Source organism: Eurypyga helias, unplaced genomic scaffold, assembly GCF_000690775.1.
Source record: "Eurypyga helias isolate BGI_N326 unplaced genomic scaffold, ASM69077v1 scaffold5324, whole genome shotgun sequence".
NCBI lineage: Eukaryota > Metazoa > Chordata > Aves > Eurypygiformes > Eurypygidae > Eurypyga > Eurypyga helias.
In genome coordinates, this window is record NW_010244216.1 from 81,137 (window position 1) to 108,649 (window position 27,513).

Genomic DNA, 27,513 nt, shown 5'->3' on the forward strand with positions numbered 1-27,513 from the left:
ACAACACCTTTTCAGGACTGCACCCTAGAGACAGACAAATCCATTATATGCAGCTGACCTTACTGGATTTACAGATGAGTGATAGACAACCTCATGTGTCAGATAATCCATTCTCATATAGAATGGCCAGGCAGGAGCTCACACGCACTCAGGCTCTGTTAGGGACTGTCTTGCCTGCAGAAATCAGCTCCTGCAATTGCGGATCTGCTGCCACCCCTGTATTTACCACCTCGTTGTCTACCTCTGACGAGAGCAGTGCCTAGTAATGCAGGTGGCAGCCCTACCCTCTAGACCCCTGCAACAGTCACAGCAAGCAGTGGGAGAATTTCAGAAGAGGCTCATTATAAATGAAAGCCTAGTTGCTCAACCATGGAGCAGTGATTGAAATCTTGAACCTTCACTCATCTGAGTTTAACGAGCATTACTCTCCTCTGGCCTGCAAGTCGCACAGTCATTTACACAGCACAGAGAGCACCAGGTGGACCTGGAAAGGCTCCGCATCCATGTTACATCACAGGAATGCATACGAGTGCCAGGAGACAACCTTGGTTTCATTACGGAGGCAATACTCCTCATTTCCCAAATAATTTCATCTGTAAGCAAGAAAACAGGTTCTAAATTACAGGATACAATATTTGAAAGTTTATTTCTTCAGCCAGTTGATTTGTGCTGGGCTAAATGCCCTTAGATGGAACCCTCTCCTCAGACTACTCAGCGTTTATTTAATGCACGGATCTGGGGGAGACAGCTCTGTTTCAAACAGAAGCTTTGATTTCAGTTCTCTTGAAGATATGGTGTATGGGTGAGATTTAAAGGAAATAGCTGGATGTGTGTGGGAGGTAGTCAAGGGGGAATAGGTGTATGTCATAACAAGATGAACTCTTTGCAGCATGTATAGGATTCCAAAAGGAGATTTTTGAAAACTTCAGGGTTCCACTCACAGCCCACTGGACGTGCATTCCTGTTAGTCCTGTGGGTAGTTTTGTAAGTCTTCTTACAGTCTTCATGTATCTTCATTTGTTTGTGCAACTAGAGCATTGTGTGCTTTACCAGGAATAGATAATACTACCCGGCATAGCAGTACTGTTTGAAGTATGCAGGGCTTTTACCAAGGTGTCACACTTATATTTTTCACGGAAGCTTCTCTCAGACCCATAGATGAATATGGTGAGTCACTCCTTGTTTTGACAGCAGAGATAACTACAGTGCTCCGGTACATATACATGTAGTTTTCTGAGTCAGATCTTGCACCTACCTTTCAGAGGGATGAACTAGGCAGGTGACTTTATTACAAACATTGTTATAAACTCTGGTGTTCTAGCTGTGTAGGATATTCACAAAGTGTCGCTAAAACCAGGATTGCTCCTCCACTAAAAAAAGAAACTGGGCTGGCGTATAAAGTTTAATGAAGGAATACAAAGGAAATAATACAGCCAGAAAGTGCTATATTACAGAAAGGTAACTCACATTACACATCTAGATATGTAGAAATAATTTGCTTAAAAATATAGAGGTAAAATAAAATTACATAATCAAGGTCACTTTACTATGTATCTTACAAACATGGTGAATAGATTTCCAGAGCAGATTTTGATTCCTTCCAGCTTCTTCAGACTTGTGTTTTATGAAGTGAAGAATTTGCTTCCAAACTTTCAAGTAGTAACAGTCCAAGGAATTTACTAGAGAGCTACAGATCACATAACAAACTTCTATAAAATATTTAAAACAGCCAATCAGACTCTAGAACAAGAATGTTGTTCTCCATTAAACACCAGAAATTGAACTGTGTACTCAGCTAAGGCAAAATTCCATTGATTTCTGTGGGTCTGGAGTTACACCTTCATCATTGGTTACAAAATTTGATTAAATTGTTACTATTATTGATTAATTTGGGTCATTTATTAAGTTAATTTGTATGGGACTATTTATTTTTCAGTAGGCTTGGTTTCTTTACATTGTTGCTTATCATGGGCGCATGATCTTAATATTAAAAATATTGTTTAGCTTGTTTTAATGTGAACTGTGAGAAAATACTATCACTGTTTATATTCTTTACACCTATAAACTATGCTGTTGTGAGTGGGTCTTAGTAAAAAATATCGGCCTGATTGCACAGAATACCCTTATTTGAAAACATGTATATCACAGTCCTGTGGCAAGTAGCCAACACTGTTTGTGATCTGTGCGATATTGCAAAGCGTGGTAAGCCACGAAGAGTTTACAAGGGAATGCTGCTGCTTCTAAGAAGGATGTGAATTAGTTTGACCTATATGGACTAAAAAGAAATATTAACTTTCACCAAAAAGATGACATTTAGGATGAACATAGTGCTATGTTTATTGGCTGAAATAAGGGATATTTTTCATACATTTCAGCTTACTTTCCTCTGCTGAATAAATCCTTCATGCAACCCTCCATTAAACCTACAATAAATCAATCCCTTAGTGAATGCTTTTCTTTTTAAACCATTATTATCTTGTCCTTATTTACTGTTAGCCCCCCTTTCCATGGAAGGAAAAAAAAAATAGCTGCTTAACCCTCCTCTTCTTTGCAATAGGCCAGAATTTTATATCACAGTGGAACTTTAAGCCCTTTATTACTGTTCTACACATAAAATGCAACCCAAAGCAAAGCCACACAGCCCAATAGCTATTCCAAGTTACTGTTAATATAGTATTAAACATTCACCTTTCCATGCATTAAAATTGCCCATGCTGCAGCATTAACCACAGCAGAGCCCGCCGTGGGTAACTGCAGCTCCGAAATACAGCTGCATCAGCAGTAGGTACAGGGCAGTAGGCAAAGGCAGCATTCTAGCTGCCCTTTTGTGCAGAAGCTGAAATCCATCCAGGCAGATTGAATGCTTAAAAAATAGGAGAAGGCAGGAGGCATCTAGACATACTGACTTTTGGAGTATGAGCTTTCCGTCTGCCTGTGCGAACGCTGGCTGTGAATGGGGTAGGGGGTTGGTGCGGAGTATCCGTGGCTTCTGGTTGTCTCACAACAGCGGCAAAAGCAACAGAATATGGCTCCGGCAGCAACGAGGCAGAAGGCAGCTACCCAGCCTAGGTAGAGGGCCTCTCCAAGCTCCCTCTTCTGTGCAATGTTGACCACAGGGTTGTAGAAGTCACGGATGATGGTGTTGGCAACCCAGCAGACTGGAATGAGCTCGACAGCACCTGAGAGGATGAAGAGGAGCCCAGCTGTCAGAATAATATAGCCCTTGGCTTGCCAGCTGCTCTGTGCACACCGCGTGCACTTCATCCCAATAATGGCAACCATGAAAGCGAGGAACGAGAGCACCGACCCAGCACACATCAGCCCTCTGGATGCCTGCAGGTCTGGCGAGAGGGCCAGCACGGAGTCGTAGACCTTACACTGCATCCTGATGTTGGCTTGCCTGATGCAGTGCATCCACAGGCCTTCCCAAATGGTCTCGAACACAATGATGTTGTTCTCGATGAAGGCAGACACCCTCCACTGAGGCATCCCCGTAACAGCAAACGTCCCGACCATGCCAATGCCACCAACGAGCAGCCCGGCAATCTGCAAAGCGCCACCGACCATGTTGCCTTTGCACAGTGAGCACACCTCTGCAGGTTCCCTGAGCCAGGCACACGCTGCTGCCAAAAAAGACCCAAAAAAGAGCAACTTTTTCCAAAAGTGGTCTTGTCTTGAGCAAAGAAAGTTTCAGGCTCGGTCTGCACGACGTTAAATCAGCTGAAATCTGGCACGCACTACTTGGGACCTGGCTGCACCTTCATTGCCTTTGTAATTCGCCTGCACCACTGACTCAAAGAGGCAAACTGAGCAATCGAGTGGAACAACTTTCCACAGCAAGAGAAAGGACAGGGTGTGTGTAAACCGGCAAGAGCCACTTAGGATAAATGTACCTCCTGAGGAAAATGCTTTGCATTGAAGTTGCAGGTAAAAAAAAAAAAAAGCAAGCCCTACCCTTCACTCTAGCTATTGTCTGTGCTAAGGAAGTGGACTTGTCTTGGTAGGGAGACTTATGTCTTACGTGTGCACTGGTGCAGTTACTGAAGCTGTTGTACTGAACAAGCAAAGAATATTGTGCCTCGCATTGGCTCGGTGGCAAATTGCCAGGGTGAAAGCAGAGCCGCACTCCCTGACACAGGGCCTCTGCTCCCAAAAGTACTTTTGTTCTGAAGCTTGAAGGAGAGTATTGCTCTGGCAGCATCAAGGAACAAAGCAAACCAAAAAGATAAAGTAACTGAACCTGAAACGGTTCTGCAGGAGATAATCAAAACTACAAAAGAACATTTAAGACGTAGAAGGAGCAATAAGAACCCTCAATCCTGCTAATACCTGTATACCTATATAGCTTTATACATTTTTACTTTACTGAGTGTTATGGGGACAGGAATGCTTCTGGAGATGTCCACATGCTTAAATGATTGCACAATCGGGTCTACAGTATGGTAATTTAAGCTATGAAGCAAATTCTTTTCCTGCACAAAAGTGAGCCCAGCAATTATCCTGTGATGGAATCTAGTGCAATGGGAAGTACTGGCTTTCAAGTAAAGTCCTATTAGATCTATCCATGAACAAACAAATACTGTAGAAAAACATTATTAAAAAAAAAAAAGTGATTTTAACATAATAATTATGTAGAGCAGGTGAACAGTTCATTCAAGAACTCGTGTGTGATGTGACCAGCAGACATTCCTGGAAGACGTCAGGTGAAGAAATTTGGGAAAGTAAGAGCAACAGAAACCACAGTCAAAAATCTAGAGAAAAAAACCACACATATAACTGTGGATTCTTTTCACAAATTCATATAGCTATGAATGTATGCATGAAATATTCAGCCTGATCTCTGCATGTGCCTTAACATGAAAAATAAAAAATGAGGCATAAATGTTAAGACAAGAACTAATTTATTACCTGGTAAAAGATCAATTTAGGGTATTATTAGTTAGATACTAAAATGTTAGTCTCCTGCTAGTCATTTGAACTTTCTTGCCTCCATTTCTTTTCTTGCCATTTTTATAACTTCAAAACCAGAAAGTGAATGTAAAATTAAAAAAAAAAAAAAAGAAGAGCAGCGCTGTGCTAAATATGCCAGTTTGCTGGCATATCAAAGATAGAGAAAAGATAAAAGTCCCACTTACATGTAATAATTTATTCTCCCTAAGTGTGTTTCTGTGTGTGGTGTGTAAAACTATGGTTAGGAGGCAAGGGAAGTATGAAGCACTCTACAGACCTTTCCATATTCTGTTTGGCTTTCATATCCACCTGCTTTTCTAACCTCTGCAGCAGGCTGCTGCTTATAAAGACATGCTAAAATGATGAAGGCAGGTAATCTCCCCTGTTTCTGGTCCCTTGAGCCTTGATTTGTGGCCAGGCAACTTTCCATTATCCTCTTTCAGTTTTGCATGTCTCTCCGAAATCAAGCCTGCTGTCTGCATGCCTTTCCTAATCCAAAGGCAACCAGAGCCTTGCCCTGAAAAGTACAGTTAGTCTGGTGGCAGCTCCAGAAGCATTTTAAGGGATGTGAAGCCAAGCAGGATTCTGGTTTTTGGGGTTTGCTTTACTGCTGGGGTGCTCAGCAGTATCTGATCCCTCTGCAACTGCACTGTCTGCTCTGCATCCCTCCATCCACACCTTTGTGTTTGCCATTTTGGCTCCTGCTCATCAGCCTCGCCTGGCAGTTGGAGCCCCTTTGCCACATCTGTGAGCAAGATAAGGGAGGGATCCTACAGCCTCCTCAGTTTGGGGCCATGACTGCTGTGTGAGGTGAAGGCCTACATCATTTTTGACTGCCCTTGGGCTTTACGCTCTGCAGCCCTACCCTGGCACCCTGCCCCTACTGGGGCGTGTGCACGGGGCACTGGGCAGTGCCCTTCTCCCAGAGGTGATGCTTTCCCTTTCCCAGGGCAGCTGGCGCTGGAGCTGCAAGGGTGCTGGGGGTAATAGCTGTCCGCCTTCTGCGACTCCCCATTTCCAGTGAAGGGTGTCATTTTCTGGCCAGGAATCAAGGGTGACTCGCTTCTGTTGGGCAGAATGTATACACACTCCCAGTGCAGTAAGAGGTCACACTGACTGTTACTGTACTGACACAGGAACTGTATAGAGTGCTATAGCATGAGAGACTCTGGATATGTGTAACCCACATTGCGCTTTGCTGATTTGCACGTGGCAAACTGGTCCTGTCGTATAGACCCATAGGTGGTGGAGGTCTGGGTACAGGACTTGGGGAAAACCGAGTGGGGAAAACTTCTTGAATCACGGGGTTCATAGGTTCATGAAATAATTCATGTGAGAAGGAGCCCGTGGTTGTCATCTAAGTTCAACCCATGCTTGAAGCTCTGTCCTTCAGAGTCACAAGACTGAGAACCCAATCAAGGCCCATTCAGTCATCAAAAAACTCCCAAGGATTTCTGGGGGGAAGAGGGTGGTTAAATGCTCTTCACCCAAGGGGAGACAAAGAAGATTTTAAGGAAAAGCTATAAATGCACAGTATCTCTGCTAAAATGGATTTGGCATATTAAATATATAATAACGTAATTATCACTGCATGGCTTTGCAGCTCCATGGTTGCCACTCAGACAGCTACCAGATGAAAAAGGTACCAGCCTATAGCAGAACAAATAAACAAGCACTTTAATAACATACCAGTAAGTAAACACAAATGTGATAGAAGAAGCAGGACTGTTTTTTTCTTAGAGCCTACTGAAGTTCTAATTTACAGGACATGGAAAATAATTAGCTGAGCAAATATAATTTAACCATGTTATTGATTAATTTACAAAACCATTAAAGCTCCCATATAAATTCATGGTAAGATTGTGTCTGCGTCAAGGATTCAATGTTTGTACATTCTTAGAAGGATTAAATTTTAGTGCCTTATCTTGCTCAAAACCATTTTCAGAAGGAAATGTGGAGAAATCTTATTTAGCTTTATGGATTGCATCTGCTTGTTTACAATTAAAACACACGAAGGGGGCAAGTCAAGGATCTCACTATTTATTCTTGTCTATATTCAAACATGCCATTTCATTACAGAGAAATATCAGAAATACCTGTGACTAGGTAATCATATTTCACTGTGAGCCACAGATCTGTTTTGTTATAAAACAAATACGCACATACATAATTGAACCATTTTTCCCCTTCCCTTCCCTTCCCCTCCCTTCCCTTCCCTTCCCTTCCCTTCCCTTCCCTCCCCTTCCCTTGCCTTCCCTTGCCTTTTTTCCACTATTTAAGGCATTAATCTCTTTAAAGTCAATGTCAATCTTTCCTGTATGACCTGTGTATTTCCCTGCTCTGTGTTCCCAGACCTGCCTGCCTCCCCTTTCTCGTCTCCAGAGTGAGTAAGTCTGCTGTAGGCACCCATTGTTCTGCACTGTCAGACCTAAAGCAACTGCCATACTGCCAGAGCAGAAAATAGGTAACATTTCAGAACCGGGCTTGGCTGGTTTGTCTGTTAGCTTCAAACAACTCAGGACATTTTGCTTCCCTGCCTCTCTGACACTTTGATAGCACCTTTCTCCAACGAAATCCCTTGCGTGGGAGAAAGAAGGGATTTCTCACGCTTCTTACATGGCCTTTCTTCTGAATGCTGCTCACAGTTAGGGGAGGAGGTGGAGTGAGGAGATAACCCTGAGATTAGCTCAGTTGCTGCTTAGCACCATTTCTCACAGCTTTTTGAGAACCCACTGCTGCCCACCTGGCAGTACAGCCCCCATGTCCCTGTCATGACCCACTTTCAGCCACTAAAGGTGTTTTGGAATAAAGCACACTAGGAAAACACATTTGAAGCATAATGTCCTTCCTCTTCCTGAGCACAGAGCATTTTTAAATTACGGCACTGTGAAGTGCTAACAGCAATCACTGATGCTGAGGGGGAGGTGGGGAGAGGGGGAAGAAGTGGTTGCTCAACTCCAAAAATCTTACCCTGCATCAGTTGCACATTGAAAAGAATCCTGTTTATTGATGCTCTTATGGAAAAACAGAGGGGCGTTGATGTCAGACAAGTTGTTCAGCATTTTCTTTCTTGGAAAGCTGTTATTACTGTGTCAGTGTGCGTGCACTGCTCTGTGGCTTGCCCCAGGTATACCATAACCTGGCATTTATTTTTCTCCAAGATCTTATACCTAGTGCAGCAGAACATGAAAAGCCAGTTTGACATATCTAGTGCAAGCAGAGAGTCACATACGTTTATAATCAGCTTCACTGAAGAGCCACTTCTTTTCAACTGAGGTAGCTTTTACTCCTGTACTTTCTCTCCATCACCTGCTGCTAACGAGACACCACTGCCTAGACAGCAAACGGCACAATGACAGAAGAGAAAAAAATTATTCTTGGCTAGTAATGTAACAGCATTGCGTGTAATTGTTCTGTAAAATCTTTTTGCCTAATATCCTAAATAACCTTACACATTTGCTTGTCTTGCTCCCCACGCTTTAAATCCCATGTATAAAATCCATGACAATGTGATGATGTTCCCCTTGGATTAACATGCGGTGCAGAAATTTCAATTTCCTTGCTTTTAACTTCTGTTTGTTTCGGGAAGTCTAAATGCAGAAAATTTGCCTAACTTGGAACAGGGACACACAGTTCAAAAATAGGATTTCTGAAGAAATCCACTGGCTAAAGAGCATCAGAGGCAACAACTTCCCATGCCATCTGCCTCCGTACACTGCTGAAGGCAGCAGAAACCTCATGAAGAGCCAGATACCTGAACAAAGAACTGACCTATATGTTGCTGAATCTTCATAGGAATTAGTAGCAGACGATGCTGTGCTAAAGGAAGGGATGGAAAGCTATCCCGTTGGCAGTGTGAAAAACGGGCTGGTTCAAGCTCATAGGCAGATGTCAGAAAATCATTCTGCACCAAGACAGATTCACCCCTGAGGAGGTTGTAGGACAATTCTGGCCCCAGATGCACATGGAAGCCTCTGCCCTGGGGTTCAATCTGCAAGCTAGAAAGGGTCATGTTGGGAAGCTGACTTCTGACACCTGGCTTACACTCACTGAAACCCACCCCCTCTGCTGTGAAATGAGTAGGAACATGAAGTATTTTGTATAATGTTGCTCTTTTCTTCATGCAGAATGAGACATGATCACTAACAAGAAGGTCTGAGATGAATATATTTCTTCATTGTTCTAGAAAAAGTTCTGTGATTGATGTGTTGGAAAGAAAATTTAAATCCCAATTTATCCCATTCAGGTGGTTGCATCAGTAGCGTTCTCTAGCATCTCCTGCAATTGGCCTACAATTTACAGATGCCAGACCTTCTTTAAAATTAAATGTTGCCTAAGCTGATTTGTTTAAGGATTTTACATCTCCGAACAAGAGCTATCATTTGTGGCATTTCTGCTCCAACCCAGTTGAAGCATCACTGTATTACGTTGAATTTTCTTTTCTAAAAGCTCCCCAGGCTTTTATTTTTAGCATTCCTAACATTCTTGCTGTGAAGGGTGGCCCATCCTGAATCATAAGACTTTCACAAGTGTAACATGATCGTTCATTACAGATAAAAACAACTTGTTTTCTGTTATATCCCAGATGCTTGATGACTGTGGCAGGATTTCACAGGCAGAAATGAGAGCAAAACTTTGGTTTTACCTGCTTACCTAGAATCTGTATGAAGAGTTTTGCAGAGGAAATAATCAGAGATGATAAGGATTGTTTTCAGTTCAATTAATAATGTTTAATCTTTTGGTGTAATAAGATCATTGTGGTAATAAAGTATATGTTGTAGGAACTGCCTGGCAGTTTTGAGGCGTAACAGTAGACTTGAAAAGATTCATAGTCACCTGAGGGGAGGGAATGAAAGGGGGGGCTCAGGCAAGCAAACCCAAAAATTGAAATTATATGCTGTGTAAAATTAGAACAAGACTGGTGGGGAGGGAGTGTTGTTTCTTTAGCACAGCAGCTAATCTGTAACCCACGGAATGGGCACATGCATGGTGCAAAGGTAACGCTGCAGTTGGTGTCACCTTACAAAACACAAACAGCATGTATCCCTTGCTTCTGGATTTGTGTCTTCTTGATAGGCTCCCCCACTCTTGATTTTCCTTTCTTGTTCTCGTTAGAAGAAATCTGGGATTGTATCCCAGTTGTTTTCTAACACGCTTTTGCTGTGCAATAGCTTACCTGGTTTCAGCACTGACAGTTTTCTGTGGATGTGCAAAATAACGTCTTTAAAACCAGATCATCGCAGCCTGGCACGATTTCTAGAAAACAAACAGACAAATCAGTAACACAATAAATATCCTCAAGCAGGCCAAAAGAAGCACTAGAGTTTTGGTGTTTGCACGGCAGTTGCTGTAACGTGGCACGCGTTTTGCGCCAGAAGCCAGCAGCTGGCAGGTTTTCGGAGTGCTCCCACAAATCTTTCGAAGCGCAGCCTGGCGCCGCTGGCATCGCGGCTCCTCTCAGCAGCTGTGCCTGAGCAATCTTTGGCCTCGGATGCGGCAGCATTGACTTGTATCCCAGCTGTACCTCTTCTTACGTGTTAAGCCCACCCGGGTGCCAGGCAGCGCCCTCGTGTTAATAAGCCCTTCCCCTCCCTATTGAGCCTCCACAGCGTGTGTCTGACAGTAGGAGAGAGGACACAAATATGCAAGCTGTTTCGCAAAACGAGCCCCTTGAGCCTGCAATAGCACTGCAGAGCACAGAGTCCCCTGCTACGAAGCACATATTAGTCTCGATCTTTCACTGGCCACGTCTCATAAATCACCCTGAACTCTGGGATGAGAGGGATGATGGAGGCAACTGCTGTTTGCAAACGTTTTTCACGCACTGCCTACCCTGGCCAGGGTCCCATGTTCAAAGCAGGAAGGAAGGAGCTGCTGCTTCCACACACAGTAACTCATCACCTGCAAAAAAGAAAAGGGCAGCAACCCTTTGCTTTCTTTACATGTATGGACACAACACGGTCAGGAAATAGTCCAGCTCAGTTCAGGCTCAGGCACTTTTATGAGAGTGCAACCGGGGTTGTTTTGAGTGCTGGCCTAGGGAAACAAACTTAGACTCATACTCTAAATACTCTTTATACTTGGATGCAATCCTCCCAAAGGCACTTTCCAAAGTCCTAAAGGGAGAAAGCATTCTCCTTGTAATCATCACAGTTGGCAGCAGTGCTCTAGCAAAAGGCAGCCAAAGCACGTATAATATAACTAGGAAACCTTTAAAAACTGAAGGAAGGATCAAAATAAATAGGGATTCCAATGTAAAGGACACTTTAGTTACTTTTTTCCCAACCTGATTGGGAATACATACATCCTAGTTTGCTTCTGGGTTAAAACTTTCTCCCTTATTGCAAATTCTTCTTGTTTACTGGCTTTCTACTGCTGCATCCATTAGAAACATGGGCCAGGGGTAAACAGTATTTCCACAGACCAGGTTTTCCCATAGTGGAGCCTTCTCAAATCCTGCAGGAGATCCACTTGTGGAGTAACAGCAACACCAGCCCACTTACAATGCCAAAACTCTTCAACACCAAGGGAAAGTGTTCCAGCTGCAATGTTATTCACAGATCAATATGCTATTAAATTAGTTGGGGTGCTGCACAATAAATCTTTACAAATTTACCATGAAATACCTACATGACTAAATGAAACAGGCTCTAGATGAAACAAATGAGTGGAGGCAAGATGAAGGAAGAACTTTCTGGACATTTCAGTATTATTCATAATATTAACCAAACATACAATAGTTTTTCAGAAAGATATTTTATCCAAAATGATCACCATATCCAAAGCAAAGTTGTCTGCTCACCAGAAGACATTTTAAAATGTTGTAGTTTGTGGTGAGCAGAACAGCTGGAAACAAAGACAGAGAAAGAAGGAAAAGAAGGCATGTGGGGAGGTTGAAGTAAGGTTTTCACTTGAATCACAGCAGGAAATCATTGGCTTCCAGGGAGCTCCCCTCCTGGGAACTGCTTACAAGACCTGGCTCCTTGGGAAGTGCAGCTCCTTGGATATCCATTCTCACCTGTCCAAACCCTTTTGTCTTTCTGAGAAAACTGCAGGTACATACCCAAACTGTCACTCAGCTCACCCATGCTGCAACATAAAAGCACTTGCCCCCATATCCTGCATATATGTACTGTCTGCTCGATGCAGAGAGCTTCCCATCTCCCTTATTCCCTGATCCAGCTGCCCTCTCTGTACCTGGGTGGAAAGGCCACAATGCCTGAGCCAAGAGTCTCTGCCCAAATTTGCCTTTGCTTCTTCTCGGTGTGAGTCAGACCTATGATACTACAGAGCAACTGTGAGCAGCACTTCATCAATGCAGAATGCATCTGCACATTTGATGATAGCTTTTATATTTGTTTGCAGCCTTCCCAACTGTGTCTTTTAGAACACCACCTTCTCCCAGATTTGTGCTAAAAGCTTATGCCAGCAAACTCACATTTGAATTTGGTCTATGAAAATGTAAACCATCAGATGGCACATGTTCAGCTGGCACAATGCACTCTTACTTTCCTGAAAGTACTGAACAAAAACACCTTCCAGAGATACAGAAATCATCCTGAAACATTATCAGTGCCATGACACTGTACCTCCTCTGATAAGTTAAATTTATCCTCGCTGAGAAAATGTTCAGTTTTCTCCAATGCTTCTTTGTTCGGATCTGTGACCAGTTCTGCCAGAGTGCAAGATTGGGATGCACACGTGGAATGAGAGAAGAGATGGGTGCAATTATTTCAAGGACAATATTTTTCAATCCAAGCCGGGTTTGGCTTTTAACAACAACATATGCTGCAGCAAATGTTCTTTTCTGTCAATGCAATTCATTATCAGATAAAATTTCCAAATGAAATATTTAAACAATGACAGAAATTCTAAATATTTAATTTAAAAGTCTCAGCAGTGAAAGTAAGTTAAAAAAGAAGTTGTTAAATAAAAGACACCATTTTTCTCTGTGTGATCTATTTAAACAGCCAAAACCTTTCTCTCTGCACATTGAGACAAGTATTATTGAATTCTATTTTATATAAAAATTCCCATGAAAAACAAAAACCAAGTTTATAAAAAGAAATTAATTTTTAAAAAAATATTTCTCCATCTATTTCCCAGAGTCACTTATCCTTTTTCTCAAAGAGGGAAGCAATTTGCTACCCCTAGTGCTTTCCCCCCTTCTCACACATACATGTGCGCACGCACACACATTTTTTCCTTGAGAAAGGCAGGCTGTAAGAGCTGCCACCTCTTGGTTATGTCTGCCAAAGGAAAAGGAAAGCAGTAGCACAGCGTCACAGCCACGTCCCTGCCTTGCGCAGCAGACCTGAGTGAGAAAGCAACTGCCTTAGGCCTCAACTAGGGATCTTTTATCTAATTCTGAGCCTCCAGTAGGTGTATCTATCTCCTGGGCTATAGGTAAAAGGAAAAAAAAAACAAGGAGGGGGAAGGGTGGGGGGACAAGGTGGGCGGACACATTAATCTATGTCCTGCCCCCAGCACAGGACAGTGGAGAAGTCACATACTGAGCCTTCGCTTGGTTTCAGGCACCCAGAACCATCTGCAGCCCCAGAGTATTCTTTCTTCAGTATTAAGAAGGTGTAAGAAATCAGAAAGGAAGGCAAGAGACTGGCATGGATAAGCCGAGACTTGCTGGGCAAACTAAAGGGCAATAAAGACATGCACAGGCAGTGGAAGCAGGTACAAGTATCCTGGGAAGAGTATAGGGATGCTGCCCATTTGTGCAGGCATGTGGTCAGGAAGGCCAAGGCAAGGCTGAAGCTGACCTTGGCAGGGGATGCAAAGGATAATAATAAGGGCTTCTACAGGTGTGTCAGCAGAAAAGGAGGGCAAAAGAAGGCACGCCCCCCGTGATGAACAAGACTGGCAAACTGGTAACAACGGAAAAGGAGAGGGCTGAGGTACTCAACCACTTTTTTGCCTCAGTCTTCATTTGCAATCTCAATTTCCACACCTCAAGCGGATGGACCACGAGATGGGGACTGGGGAAGCAGAGTGTCTCCCACTATCAGAGAAGATCAGGTTCATGATCACCTGAGGAACCTGAACACACACAAGTCTATGGGACCTGACCAGATGCATCCTGGAGTCCTGAGGGAATTGGCTGATGTAGTTGCCAACCCCCTATTCATGATATTTGAAAAGTCATGGAAGTCAGGTGAAGTCCCCTGTAACTGGAAAAAGGGAAACATTGCACCCATTTTCAAAAAGGGTAGAAAGGAGAACCCTGGGAACTACCAACCTGTCAGGCCTGTGAGGCCTTAGATTATTACAAGGTCTAGTGGTAAGACATATCTCCACTACACACCACACTACAGCACAGAGCCAGTGGAGCTCCAAATTAGGTTGGGTGTCCCAGCAGCTCCGGGTGTGTTCATTCCTGTTGTGACCTGGCTGCTTCCTCTGCTGAGCACACAAAATTATCTCCACACAGTCTGTCAATCTGCTTCAGGACATGTGCGCCTTCATACCTACTGACAGAGAAACAGAAGAGCCCATACAATATTACAGGATTTAATTAATATATTATTTCTCATACCCAAATTCTTGTCTGCCCTTGGAAACATGTAGGGTAAGGTAGCTGTGTAAGGCCACAGTTAGTAGTAGGTCATCCCTTCTGACTAATATCAGAACAGAAAAATGCAGTTTATAGGCATAAACGGTTCCCTAAATATGCCGTTCAGCAATATTTAAGTGATAGCAAACTGCCCAGCTGCTTCACACTGTTCTCACATCAGTAGTATCTGAGCATTTCTCAGTTTATGGCTATAATGTTAGGTACTCCTCAATTAAGTTTGACAATACCTAGCACTTGTCAACAGCCCTTGAGAGGGGGTAAGCACATTACCATTATTAATTAGGATTCACAATACTCATCAGATGTAGGTTGCTAAGTACAGTAGGGTTATCTCTGGTCAGTGACAAAAAGCCACTAATACAGTTACAGCTCTCCAGAAAATTATGTATGTGGTTCACGCCTCAAAATTTCAGTGTTCTGTTACATCATGGTTATCAGCTTTTCCAAGGACTGAAAACTCTCTTTTCTTCCGTTCTTTCCTGAAACACATACCTGCACTGTCAGCATTTCCAGCTCATTTTCCCTTCCCATTAAATCATCAGCAATTTAGAAGCCATTAGGATATAAATATTGCTTACTGGCTGCCTGGGCTCTGAGCACGTTGATGAAACAGACTTTCAAGCCTGTGGGCTGGAGTAGGGAGCAGGGCCGTCCTACTCTGAAAAGTTTCTGCTAATGCAGTTTTGAAATGCTACGTGGTGCTTGCAAACCGGAGTTAGTGGTTGCTGAGCCCTCTCCTTACAGACTGGGCATAGGGAGCACACATGAAGAGCAGGAGCTCACACGTCTGGGGGCAGCAGTTAGCATCTGTTAAGAAAACCAATGGGCCAAAAAGCCTGCACCCAAGCCAGCCCACAGATGCGTAGTGTAACCCACGGGGACATGCACTTCAGTAACAGCCAAGCCGGTTTTCAATAAGGCACCCAACAGGGCAAGAGTAGAGCAACCCAAACCATTCAGGGCAAGATCAGAGGCATCACTTGGTTCCTGTCTTTCTGCACAAAACACGTTGGTGGAATTCATTGTGTGGTTGGGGACTTTTTTTTCCTATTTCTTCAGTTCTGGGGGGAAAAGGGAAAAAAATTGTTAGGACCCATGTGTTGAAATGTCTCCAGATTTGGAATACCTCCCCTATTCTGACTGTTGAAAGGCCCCTAGCACCTTCAGGACAATGCAAGGTTGTACGTTGGATCCTTTAGAGAAGTCAACCTTTAAAAGAGGCAGGTCTTTACCTTTATCTCAGACAGAGTTGTGTTCCTTTACTATTGCAAAGACAGGAAACTGAAGAGCATGCCTGCAGCAGTGATTTAATCTAACCTTTTGCCTTTGCTCCACAAGAGCCTGGAAGGGCTCACACAGTCACAACTGTTCCTGGCATCCTGCTGCAGCCTGAGCTTCCCATACCAAGAGAAGGGATTTGCTCAAGCCTGTGAGGATGGAGCTGAGACTCTTCTGACAAGGAAGGGACAGGGTGAGGTGAAGGGCAGAGCTGAGAGAAAAGCCCTGCAGAGTGAGCATGCCTGTTCCTGCTGCCTCTGGACATGGGCAAGGAGCCCAGCAGCTCCCTCCCACTCCTGAACCTGTCACTGGTGGAGTCACCACTGAGGATTTGGCCATTCCCACCACCCTGCTGATGGCCACCGCCAGTTCTGCCAAAACCTGTCATCCAGAAAAAATCTCTAGTGCTCAAGAAATGGTACCGGCAGTCCTCCCTGGGCTTCCCTACCGATGTCCTTAACCGTAGCCAGGAGCTGCTCAGTGCCAGGGTGCATGGTAGGTGGGTGTGCTGGAGGGTGACCAGCTTGAGGCTGCCGTATGTAGCTTGGCTGAGCTGTTGGGGCTTGGGACCTTGCAAGGGTTAAGGGCCTGATTAAGCAAAGTGCTACTGGCCTTGGCAAGGTACTGCTTTGCCCGCACAAATAATTAACCTGGTAAAAAACCCCTGGTAACTCAGTTACCAGGTTCAGACATTGTGTCTTTGGGAAAGACTGGCTTAAAACGGGAGGAAATACTTGGAAAGGCCACTCTACACTCACTGAACTACCTTGTGTAATTATGCCTGGTAGTTTAAACAAGATTTTTGCATCAGGTTTTTTGAATTTATTCTAGTTGATTTGCTCTAAACCCTTTAATAACTGCACTCATTTGTACCATACACATATATATATGCACAACCATTTAATACAAAATAAATCTTGTATCAGGGCTCTTGCTGGGCTCTTGGATCTGTAAAAATTACTATTAGCTTTAAAGTTGGACCATCAGATTAGTGTCTTACCCATAACAGGTCTTATGCTTTGAAATGTTATATCCCAAATATTATGGCAATTTACTATCAAATAACAATGATAAAGTCACTTCTTCTGGCAACACTAACAAATTCCATTCAAATTATTTAAAATAGTACTACCCTTAAAATCACTTTCCTGAGCAGTTATTAGAAAATTATGTACCTTTTGACCGAAAACCTTAGGCAAAATCAATAGGCTTGGCTTCCATCCAGATAGTAAAGATGCAGTAGGTAATGGCTGAAAACCATGTTAAAAAGCTGCTTGCTCTTAGTGGCACTGAAGGCAAATTCTCATCTCTCTTGCTTTTGGATTTCTGCAATACATGTATGATAGGTGTGTTGTTAAACCAGAATTTGCCCTCTATAGGAAAGGAATGTACAGGTATGACACTTTTCTTCTTGTGAAAAACAAGCCAGCCAGAATTCTCTTCAATGGTGCCTTCTGCAGCACTGTCCTGACTACGTGATAGACACTGTGTAGGTATAAGAAGACTAAACAAACAAATGTGATACAGGTAGATGAAGGGGAATGAGAAATATGGGGAAGAATTCGCTGTGAAGACAAGCACACCACTCCAGTTCTAATCTCTTCTCTTGCCTCCTCTGCAATGTCCCAAATAATCCTTATCTAAATATTTTTTCCTGAAACTATGTTGTCTCTTATCTTGTTACACCATGTTTTTGTATTTGATCTTAATCTTCTTCAGAGCGTGTACCAGCCTCTGGCCTTTTCACTTTTCAGGATATTCTTTCTGCAGAAATTTCCCATTAGGAGTATTAAAAACAAAGAAAAGAAAAGAAAAAGGTAACTATTTCTGTAGGTAAGTAAGCACACAGGAGCTAATTTTGTATTTGGGGAAAAAAAATATGGACATTTCAGCATTTTCCTAAAACTTAAAGACAAGTCAGATAATTTCTTTTCTTATAAGGATATTTTCCATAGGATGAGGGCATGCTGAAGGCAGTGCAGTGAAATTACAGCAATTGACAATATTGCAATGCATCAGATCTCAGCCTGCTCTCAGGGGTGTGCCTCTAGCTCCCATAAACAGCTCTGGAGTTCTTTGGAGGAAACATTTACTTTATAATTTCACCACCAACTAGAAAGTCAACATGAGCTATAATGTTGTTAAATTATTCCCCCCTCACAAAAGCAGCTGTGAAAGGACATTATCGTTACAGGCTTCAAACACTTTTTTGGGGGTGTTACAAATTCTTATTTAAGGTTGTTAATGAATATTAATTCTCATTATCCCAAAATACCACTGAATGTGCATTCAGTCATAAATTCCTTGTAAGACAATCAAGACGTAATATTTTCTATAGCAGCTTGAGTTTCTTCCAGTGGCCAAGGAACTCCTTTTCAGAGCTGGAGTCTGAATGTCGGTGGTAATTCACCGCTGTGCCCTTTCAGAGGAGCAGCAGCATCCTGGTTCTTGTGGTGGCCTTTCTCTGCCCTAAAGCTGTAGTCAAGAGAGCCTCCATTAACAAACCGGCTTTCCTTTTCCTCACGTAGTTCAGAGCAGGGAGTGAGATAAATATAAACATTAAAAAAAAGGGGGTTTCTGCAGCAACTATGTATTTACTCTGACTTTATCATGCTATACAAAAAAGCTGGGCTTGGAATATAGCTCCACTGCCACAAAGCTGCAACTGTAGAGCACGTAGAGAAAGGCATGCTATGGTCACCTTGGCTGCCACACGTAACAGCAGAAATGCAAGCACAGACTGCAGTACGGGATGTGTAGGCTCAGCAAGGACCTCAGGTTCAGTTCGGGAGCTCATGCTGAAGCCCAAGCCACTGATGGGCCATTACTGCCACTACTTTTGCTAGCTAAGTAACAAATCAGGATGCGTCCTAGTGCTTTAATCACATTTCTATTTGAGTAGAGATGGCAATTCCTGTCCAGAATGATCTGCGAAAGCTGTGCAAAATATTTACAGTGAATGATGGGTCCTCGGGTTTATGTTTCCAGGAACTTGGCCTCAGGTTTACTGGCTTCGTAATTATAACAGAAACCTCCTCCCACTTAGCCACCCTCACACCATGCTGCCTGAAGTTTTCTAAACCCAGGCAGCAAATGAAGACACTGGGGTCAGGCATAGCTGAGAGAGGAAAAAAAATGCTGCAATGAATTCAGCCTGGATATTTATTAATTTTCCTCTTGTTAAACACCCAAGTAAACCCACACAAAATGTTTGCTTCCAACCAATGCAGACTGTGGGGTTTAATTAGCTGAAAGCTCCACAAATTGAGCCCTGCTGAGTTTGCAGTGCTGCAGATATAACCCAGGTTTTAAAGGAGACAGAAATGGCCGTAGGATATCTAATTATGTCCTCTATCAAAGTGAGATGTTGAACACCTGATTTCAAGTGATAATATCATCAATTTTTTTTTAAGTGCAATGAAAAATGTCATTGTTGTTCTAGGGTCTCTTTGAACTGCTGAAGCGTTGCACTCCTGGAGAGAAGCACAAACGTGCAGCTAACATAGAAGCATGCTCAAGGTGAGCTGGTGTGTCCCATTCTTCAGACTTTTGTAGTCACTTTTTAAAAAATATGTAATATCTTGGCAAACCCAGGTAACAGTTGTCTTTGTTTTCCATTCCTGTATGAAAAATACTATTATAAAAGCCTAGAAATAGCGATGCTGCTTGTCTGTTTTAATAAGCTGATACTTCTCTTGTCAAATGTGTCTTGTAGGACTAAACATTTCTTCTTTAGATTTAATAACATGGTTATTTTGACCAGTGTATACTTAAAACACACAGCCACATACCAGTTCAGGGCAGGAGCACAATCCCGATCCCTCATGAATATCATGAAATCTTGCACCATCGTCTTGTATGGAGAAGACAAAATGAGTCAACCCCACAGGGTTGCTTTTTCTGAAGCCAGCCCTTGCAGGAAAGCCTACCTCCAGGAATCCTTTTCTTTGCTCACTGGTGACCTTGCTCTCTATTCCCTACAAAACAGACTCAAATTTTCCTGTGTCACTCTCTACAGTTCTGGGTGCTTTATTGCCCTGTCATTCCCAATGGTGCATTGGGCTGAAGCCCTAAATGTAACAGGTGGTGCTTTGGGAAAGCTCTCTGGAAGCCACTCTGGAAAGCCTACCTCCAGGAATCCTTTTCTTTGCTCACTGGTGACCTTGCTCTCTATTCCCTACAAAACAGACTCAAATTTTCCTGTGTCACTCTCTACAGTTCTGGGTGCTTTATTGCCCTGTCATTCCCAATGGTGCATTGGGCTGAAGCCCTAAATGTAACAGGTGGTGCTTTGGGAAAGCTCTCTGGAAGCCACTCTTAAAAGTGTGTCTCAGAAAGGCGTGTTACTTTCTGTATTTATTTTGGCTTCTCCTGGGTTGTTTCCTCAGGGAACCAAGCTTATAGGCTCTAAGCTCTTGGAAATACTCCTGTCTCCTGATTACAATGCTGGCTGTCCTCCTAATTTCCCAATGCACTATTTATTCTCTCTCTGCTGCTTTGGACAGCATTACCCACTCCCCCGTTCATTTTGCACAGAGGTTCAATACATGGAAGAAGAAATTCCCACCTGGCCCATGGAAGAGCTGCACTGGGAACTCCTGCCCTCAGAACCCACAGTGTCACCTCTTATTGCCATTGTCGCCATATTGCTTTGTGTGCTTACTATATATTTTTTCTCTTTTTTCTTTTTTTTTTTTTAATTACCATTTGTTATGCTTTCTTTCATATAACCTTGATGTGAGAAAAACTTCTTCAGCTCAGCCAAAGATTGGAAAGGATGACTTACAAAGCACTAAGGAGTCCCTAGATTTCAGCCCTGGGGTATAACCTGACTAAACGATCTCGAAGTGAAAGGTAGCTCAAGAATTTGAGGCTGATTCCCACCTGTGTGTGTCACAAATTTTAAAAGACTCCCATGGAAGGTTGATGAATGACTACAGGACTGCATCATGCCACCTATTGGTAGATTTGCTTCAGTAAAATCACTGAATTTGTACTGATGTAGGGACAGTAAAACATAAAGGAAAATTAGGTACATGATCGTTGATATTCTGGTCAGTACTATGATTTTTTTAACAAAGTCTCTTTTGATGAATTGATGCTGACAACAAATATCCATTATTTCAGGATTTTTCTTCCAGTGCTTTGCATTTTGAGCACTCACAGCTACCTGTGCCAGCTATATGTCAGTTCTGTCCTGTCATCATTTCACACCCACTTTGCATAAAAGTCAGCTCTGGGATGGCAGGGAAGAACAGCCCCTTTGGAAAGGGCCTCCCTGCCCATCCCCCTGACATCACCGGCCAAAGATCCTGGGTGACTGAAGCTTGCACAGGCTTTGGGGGCAGGGGGAGAGGTGGGATGGTCCCCTCTCCAGCTTTATCTTTGCTATACCTGCAGGAGCAGCAGCACGGGAGATAGCAGAGGTATCTGCTATCTGTATGGGTAGAAGCACCCCTACCCATCTTCCTGGAAAACCTCTCTCCAATGGGATGTTCACCAAAACCCAGCCAAAGGCATTGACTTGTGTCCACCCCATGAGCATCCAGCAAAGGTCATAGTGGGACAGGGAAGATCAGCCCTCAAAGCAACATCAGATCCGTTTTTAGGCTACAAAGGCTGAAGCTGTGAGAAGAAAAATGTCTCCCTGTGGAGCAGCACAGTACATGGGTCCAGACTACATGGACCAATTTGTGTCAAACATTGCTTAAAAAAGCTACCAGGAGAGACTGTCTTGCTAGGAGCAGCCGCAGGGTGGGATAAAGGTGTGTGTGCACTGGGAAGTTAAAAACAACTCTGAGCCTAATGACTGTTTTAGTGGTGACCTGGAGCCCAGACAAAAGCAGAATGTGCTCTCCGGTTTATTACCACCCATCGTCTAAAATAAAGCAAGTCAAAAAGATTGTTAAACCCCACTGTGGTCTCAGGGACTGCATCAGCCAAACAAATAATTCAGCTGCTTGTTGTTAACGTGTCCCAGAAATGTGAAACAAAAGGTACGAGCGATGTGTTGCTCCCCTCTCCCATTTTAAACACAGGTCTGCAGACAAGGTGTTCCTTACCACAAATTCATTACGAAGCAGCGACCATAGAGAAGCGAAGCGAAATAAAAACTCCACATCTCCCCAGGGAAGTACAATCCATTTCTAACCCTCTAGTACAATCCATTTCTAACCCTCTGCTGGTTTGTTGGTTTTTTGTTTTCTTCTGGCTTTTGTGTAGACAACAGGCAGCGGAGGGTAAGCAGACATTACAGAACTATGGGCTGTTGCCAAGCCGTGGTTAAAAGAAGAAAGGCTGATGTGAGGTTACGCTGTTCTCCGGTTTACTGTGCAAGAGAGGGGAAGAATGACAGCAGAGGTGGGAAGAATTGCCATTGCTTTCATAAAAGATGGACAATTGGTTCTCTGAATTATGGAAAGATCCAGCCTAAATATAGTAATTAGCACAGAATGGAAAGAGAAGTTTCTTTCATAACAAACAGCAATTACCAAGGAGGCCTGGCTTTGGAAGCTCACGTGAGTTTGTAATGAATAGGGAACTACAGAGCGGATGTACAGAGAGCAATTTAATCAGCCCAGCGATATAAGGGGCCATGGTCAGCTCTACCCACCAAGGTGGAATATAAAACACATGCATTAAAATATCAATAAAGGAAACAATGAAACCATTCAAAGTATAGGCTAAGAGTTAGTCACTGTGTATTTCTCCAGACTGCATGGTGCCACCAGATCAAAACCTATTCATTCTGCTTACCAAGGAAGTCAAAAGGAGAAAAAATACTCTGTCCATATAATGGAAATACAAGGAGGGACGGAGTCCTCCCTAAGGATAGTAGTTCACTTAGAGTTGCCCAACCCTCCAGGGACTTGGCGGAGAGCGGGAGGCACTTCTGTACCTGCAACAGAAAATAACAAAAAGAAATTAAATGTTTACCCTTGAGAAAAATTAGAAATGCAGGAATTTCTAAGGCAGGCAGAAATAATAAGGCAAGGAAGGGAGGCCAGGACACGGGCAGGAAGGAGGCAAGGCTTAGGAGAAAGGGAGGAGGGGGTTAAATCTTCAGAGGAAGAACAGAAAAGCAGCAAAAAAAAGAGTCCCACAGGGGGGAGAAGGAGGAGGGCGGTGCCTCCAAATGTTCCAAATTCCCGACAATGTGAATTAGTCTTGCCCCAAGATTTTTGGACTCGGTCCATCCATCTCTTAATACTTATCAGCTATATATCATCTTCAAGCACCTGCAGAAACATTAATCCTAACACCAATATTCTCAGATAGATTTGTAATGTTATTGTCCTCGTCTATAAATAGAAGAGCAGAAAGATGAGAAATGAGACCAGGCAGAAGGTCTTAAGCTGTGTCTAAACAAGGTGTCAAGTGGTGTTTTAATCATGTTGGGCAACGCTGTGGTTTTTCTGCACCCAATCCAAACAAGCCCAGGCAAGCCATACTTTCTCCTCTGTCTTCTCAGAATGAACTGACATACAGACGAAAATTGCAATTAATAGCTGGGGAGGGGGGGGAATCAGCCTTTATAATACAAATGTAAAGAGAGAACTTAATGAAGGAGCACCAATTTGGCTGAGGGCTCCAAAAACCTCCAAAGAGGACAGGGAAATGTTGCTGCAGAGCCAGGGGTGTGTCACAGGGGGCTATTGCAGACTGGATCGTGTGCAAGGAAAGGGGAAACTATCAGCGGTCCCTCCATTTCAAAGGAACATCTTTGCGATTTGAGGCCCACTGCAATAACGTTTCTGCAGGAGCTGCTGATGGGGAAGACTGACTCCTCCGCTCACAGCTGAGACATGGACAGCAGCAGAACTCACACTTTCATCCAAATATTTCACTGAATTTCCCCCAAGTGCTTTCAATATCTCATCGCTTTCATTGTGAGCTGATTTGATTTTCTTTTAGTGCCACCAGCTGCTCCACACACAACGGTTGGCTGTGAACTTCAAAGTTTAACAACAATTTTCACTGCAGTTCTATGCCAAGGTTCCTATAAGGAAAGATGGAGAAGGGAAAGTAAGTGGCTTGTTAGGGACACACTTCTGTCTATGCTGGGAAAATGCTCTTGAGGTACAATACATTATTCTGTATGCATAACTACAGACATAATGCTTCAGACCACGGGTCCGCCTAGTCAGCTGCCCTGTTTCCAAAGCAGCTAGTAGCTAAGTGATGAGTCGTGCAATGGTGTGTCAAGTGATGTCCTTCCCCAGAATATTTCCAGAAGTCCCCCTCATGCCATTTTCATCTTAGAACCTTTTCAGCAATTTTCTATTTACTAGCCCTCAGTGGACGGTGCTTCTGGTCATTTGTCCAATGACACTTTGAGCCAAGGTAACCAGCTGTGCAGCTCACATTCCCGCATCTGAACTGCACCCTGTGTGAAGGACTGTCTCCTTCTACAGCAAAGTCCAAGGATGGCTGTCTCATTTGACCCCTCCTCGTTCATCCTTGAACCCATCCCTGGAAGTGTTCAAGGCCAGGCTGGATGTGGCTTTGAGCAACCTGGTCTAGTGCAACGTGTCCCTGCCCATGGCAGGGGGGTTGGAACTGGATGGTCTTTAAGGTCCCTTCTAACCCAAACCATTCTGTGATTCTATGATTCTATGATTCTTTTGTTGTAAGATTCTGTAAACAATTCCCTGTTCACCCTCTCCTTGCCACTAGTGATTTAATACACCTCTCCCATATCCCCTTTGCTGTCATTTCTTTCTTGACCTGGACAACCATTGCTCATACAGAAACTATTCCATACTTCTGATTATCCTTGTTGTCCCTCTTGGTATTGACTCTGTCTCAGCTGCATCCCCTCTGAACTGAGAGGGCCAGATGTGAATACACATTTAGGACGCAGGCACAGCATGAGTTTGTGTGATGGCAACATGCTGCTTTCTGTTCTGATCTTTACGCCTTCCCTAACAATCCCTAATTGTCAACGTGTTAGTGTGATCGATAACAAGCAGAGTGATGATGTTTTCACAAACCAGACTATTAGAAACCTAGGAGCTCATTCTTGTGAGGTAGCAATCACCTTAGAGGCCATCATTTTGTACGCAAAATTAGGATTGTTTTTCCCATGCACCCCACTTCATGTTAAAAAAAAATCATTATCCCATCATTCACTGTTATAACATCCTTCTGCAGTTCTCACAATCAGCCCTGCATTCACTGCCCTGAATAACTTAGTATGATCAGCAGATATTGCCACATCATTTTTTCCATTTTTTCAGATCATTTAGGAAGACATTGAACAGCATGAGCCCCCCACACAAATCCCCACACGACTCCATTCATGACCTTCTTCCACCGTGAAAGCTGACCATTAATTTTTGCCTTCTGTTTCTTTTTAATTACCCGTGCACAGACCTTCCTCCTTCCCCATGGCTACTCAGTGCTGCGACAGCTGATGGTGAAGGACCTTGTAAAAACAACCCTAGAAAGTTATGTTAGGTGAATCACCTTTATCTATGTGCTTGTTGACTTGCTGCACTTGTAAAAAAGGTGCATGAGTAGATGAGATTTTTTTTAGACTTCTCGGATGTGAAGCCACATCCCACGGCAGCAAAATTTCTAGCAGCAATTCACCAAATGCCAACAACGAAGTTCTCCCTGTCCTCACATGCGCAGCTTTACAGCTGAGTAATTCTGTAATTGCAGAACGGATCCCTGATCTTCAGCACGGTTTGTGCTGCTCTGGGCACTTCCAAAGAGCTACTTTCATAAGAAATACACGAATAAAATCTGAAATAGCTGGGAACAGGTATTGTAACCTGCAAATAAAACAGAATGTTATGCCAAAGATTACATTTGGTATTTACTGTTTGAATTTAGCATTCTTATTTCTCAAAAAAAAATTATCCTTGCAGCTATTTAAACTCACTCATTTTTTAATTAACTGATCATTTTTATTAGTTCAATAAAAGTATTGCAAAGACTGGGTTCATGCATTTTATTCACCTCCCTTTATCCAACTTCGGGCAAATCACAAGTAAAAGTAATACATCAGTTCTCTAAAGCACGAAAGGAGAGGATCTGAACTGGTGGTTTGTGGTCACAGCACTCTGAGGATTTTAAAGCCAGTAGCTCACAGACTCTAGGGCCCAGCTTCCACCCATCACTGAAAGAGCGGTAAACATGCTTTTCTGCTTCTTGCGATAGCAACCGGCTGCCACGCCATGAGTGAACCAGGCACTGACCTGAACTAGCTGAATAAACTAAAATGAAAAGTAACTCCTCTACTGTCAGAAAAGGCTGCTCTTGTCAGTGTCTACTTGGCACCTCAGCGAGTCAGTAATCATTCACCAGCTCAGCAGTTTGCCTTTTATTTAAAACTTTGGCACCAAAAATGTGCTACTTTATATTATGGCCTTATAATCTAGTCTAACATTGTGAGATAGATTTTAAAAATATTCCTTAAACTTTACCTTGCCATCGATTTTTAAATTGTGTCTCAAAGAAAGAAACAGTTAAATTTAAGGAATCAATTTCTGCAGTAGACATCAAATTATATCTACTGTGAAATCTCTAATAATGCATGCTGAGCGGATAAATCTTGCAATTGTGCGGTGAATGCTTCGGGGCTATGAAAGATTTCTGCAAAGCAAGAAGGGGCAAAGGAGTGCAAAAAGGCTTTTTAAATTCATCCATAGAAAACCAGCCACCCCCGATGGCTGGTCCCAGGACTGCCATCCCAGACTTTATGGCATCAGGATTCTGCAGGGTTGGAAATAGGGCAGAGAATATGATTTGGTTAAACAAGGCATCTCCTCCCCACCACGCAAACGGCCTGGCAGCAAGTCGAACCCCGTGGCTGCCAGCACGGCACATGTGGCTGAGGAGCAGGGTTGCACAACAGCAGGACCCATCGGATGCCCCTGGGGTGGGCTCACACACGCCAAAAGGACATTTGTCTCCACCACTCCTGCCATTAAGGCTCTGGCGATGTCCAGTCAAACTGGAATGAAACTGTTGCAGTAAGCAGTAGCAGATAAGCATACAAAACGGGACAGAAAACACAGAAAATTGGCTTGTTATGCGTGTTTCAGGCCAGACAATATTTTTAAAATATTCTTGTTTTAAAGAATATTAAACATGGCCAGCATGGGCAGCAAAGGTGTTGGCTGGACATGGAGTGCTCTCAGAGAAATATAACGACGTGCCGTCTCTTACGGTCCTCCGCCACGGTATTTAAATATTTTATCTCTTTCCTGCACTCAGGATTATGTATTAGGAGAAGGAAGGAAGGATCTGGAAGATTGTTTTCCTGTGTTCTTGTTAAGCTTCTCTCTCTCAAGCCTGATGCCCATATGGCCTGTTAATAATGCAGCACCATAATTTAACACAGTTTGCCTTCAAATAAATCCCAAAGTAAGCATGGGCTGGGATAATGCTCGCTTAATATGAAGTGCATGTCCCAAAGGGAACCGACAAGCAAACTGAACTATAAATGTGAAAAGATGGAGCAGAATAAGCCACTTCAGAAGTTTTTATTATTATTATTACTCTGTTGAGCTTTCATCCTGTCAGCATAAATGAAAAAGTATTAGACCTTAATATCGTTCTGCAGTTCCAGTGACTTCCAGTAAGGTGCAAAGTTTTAATTAGAACAATAAAATGGTGTTTTTTTTAGAAAAAGCTTGTAATTTCATTCTAATAGAATCAGGGAGGGTACTCCAAGGCAACGGGTGAAA

General features: G+C 43.2%; 1 protein-coding gene across 1 annotated transcript; it reads right to left on the bottom strand.

Moving 5' to 3' along the window:
* Positions 1 to 2,892: 2,892 nt before the first annotated feature.
* LOC104508143 (claudin-8-like) lies at positions 2,893 to 3,567 on the bottom strand. Its single transcript, XM_010149664.1, has one exon. It carries the CDS (start codon positions 3,565 to 3,567, stop codon positions 2,893 to 2,895), a length of 675 nt encoding a protein of 224 aa, XP_010147966.1.
* Between the last annotated feature and the right edge of the window lie 23,946 nt (positions 3,568 to 27,513).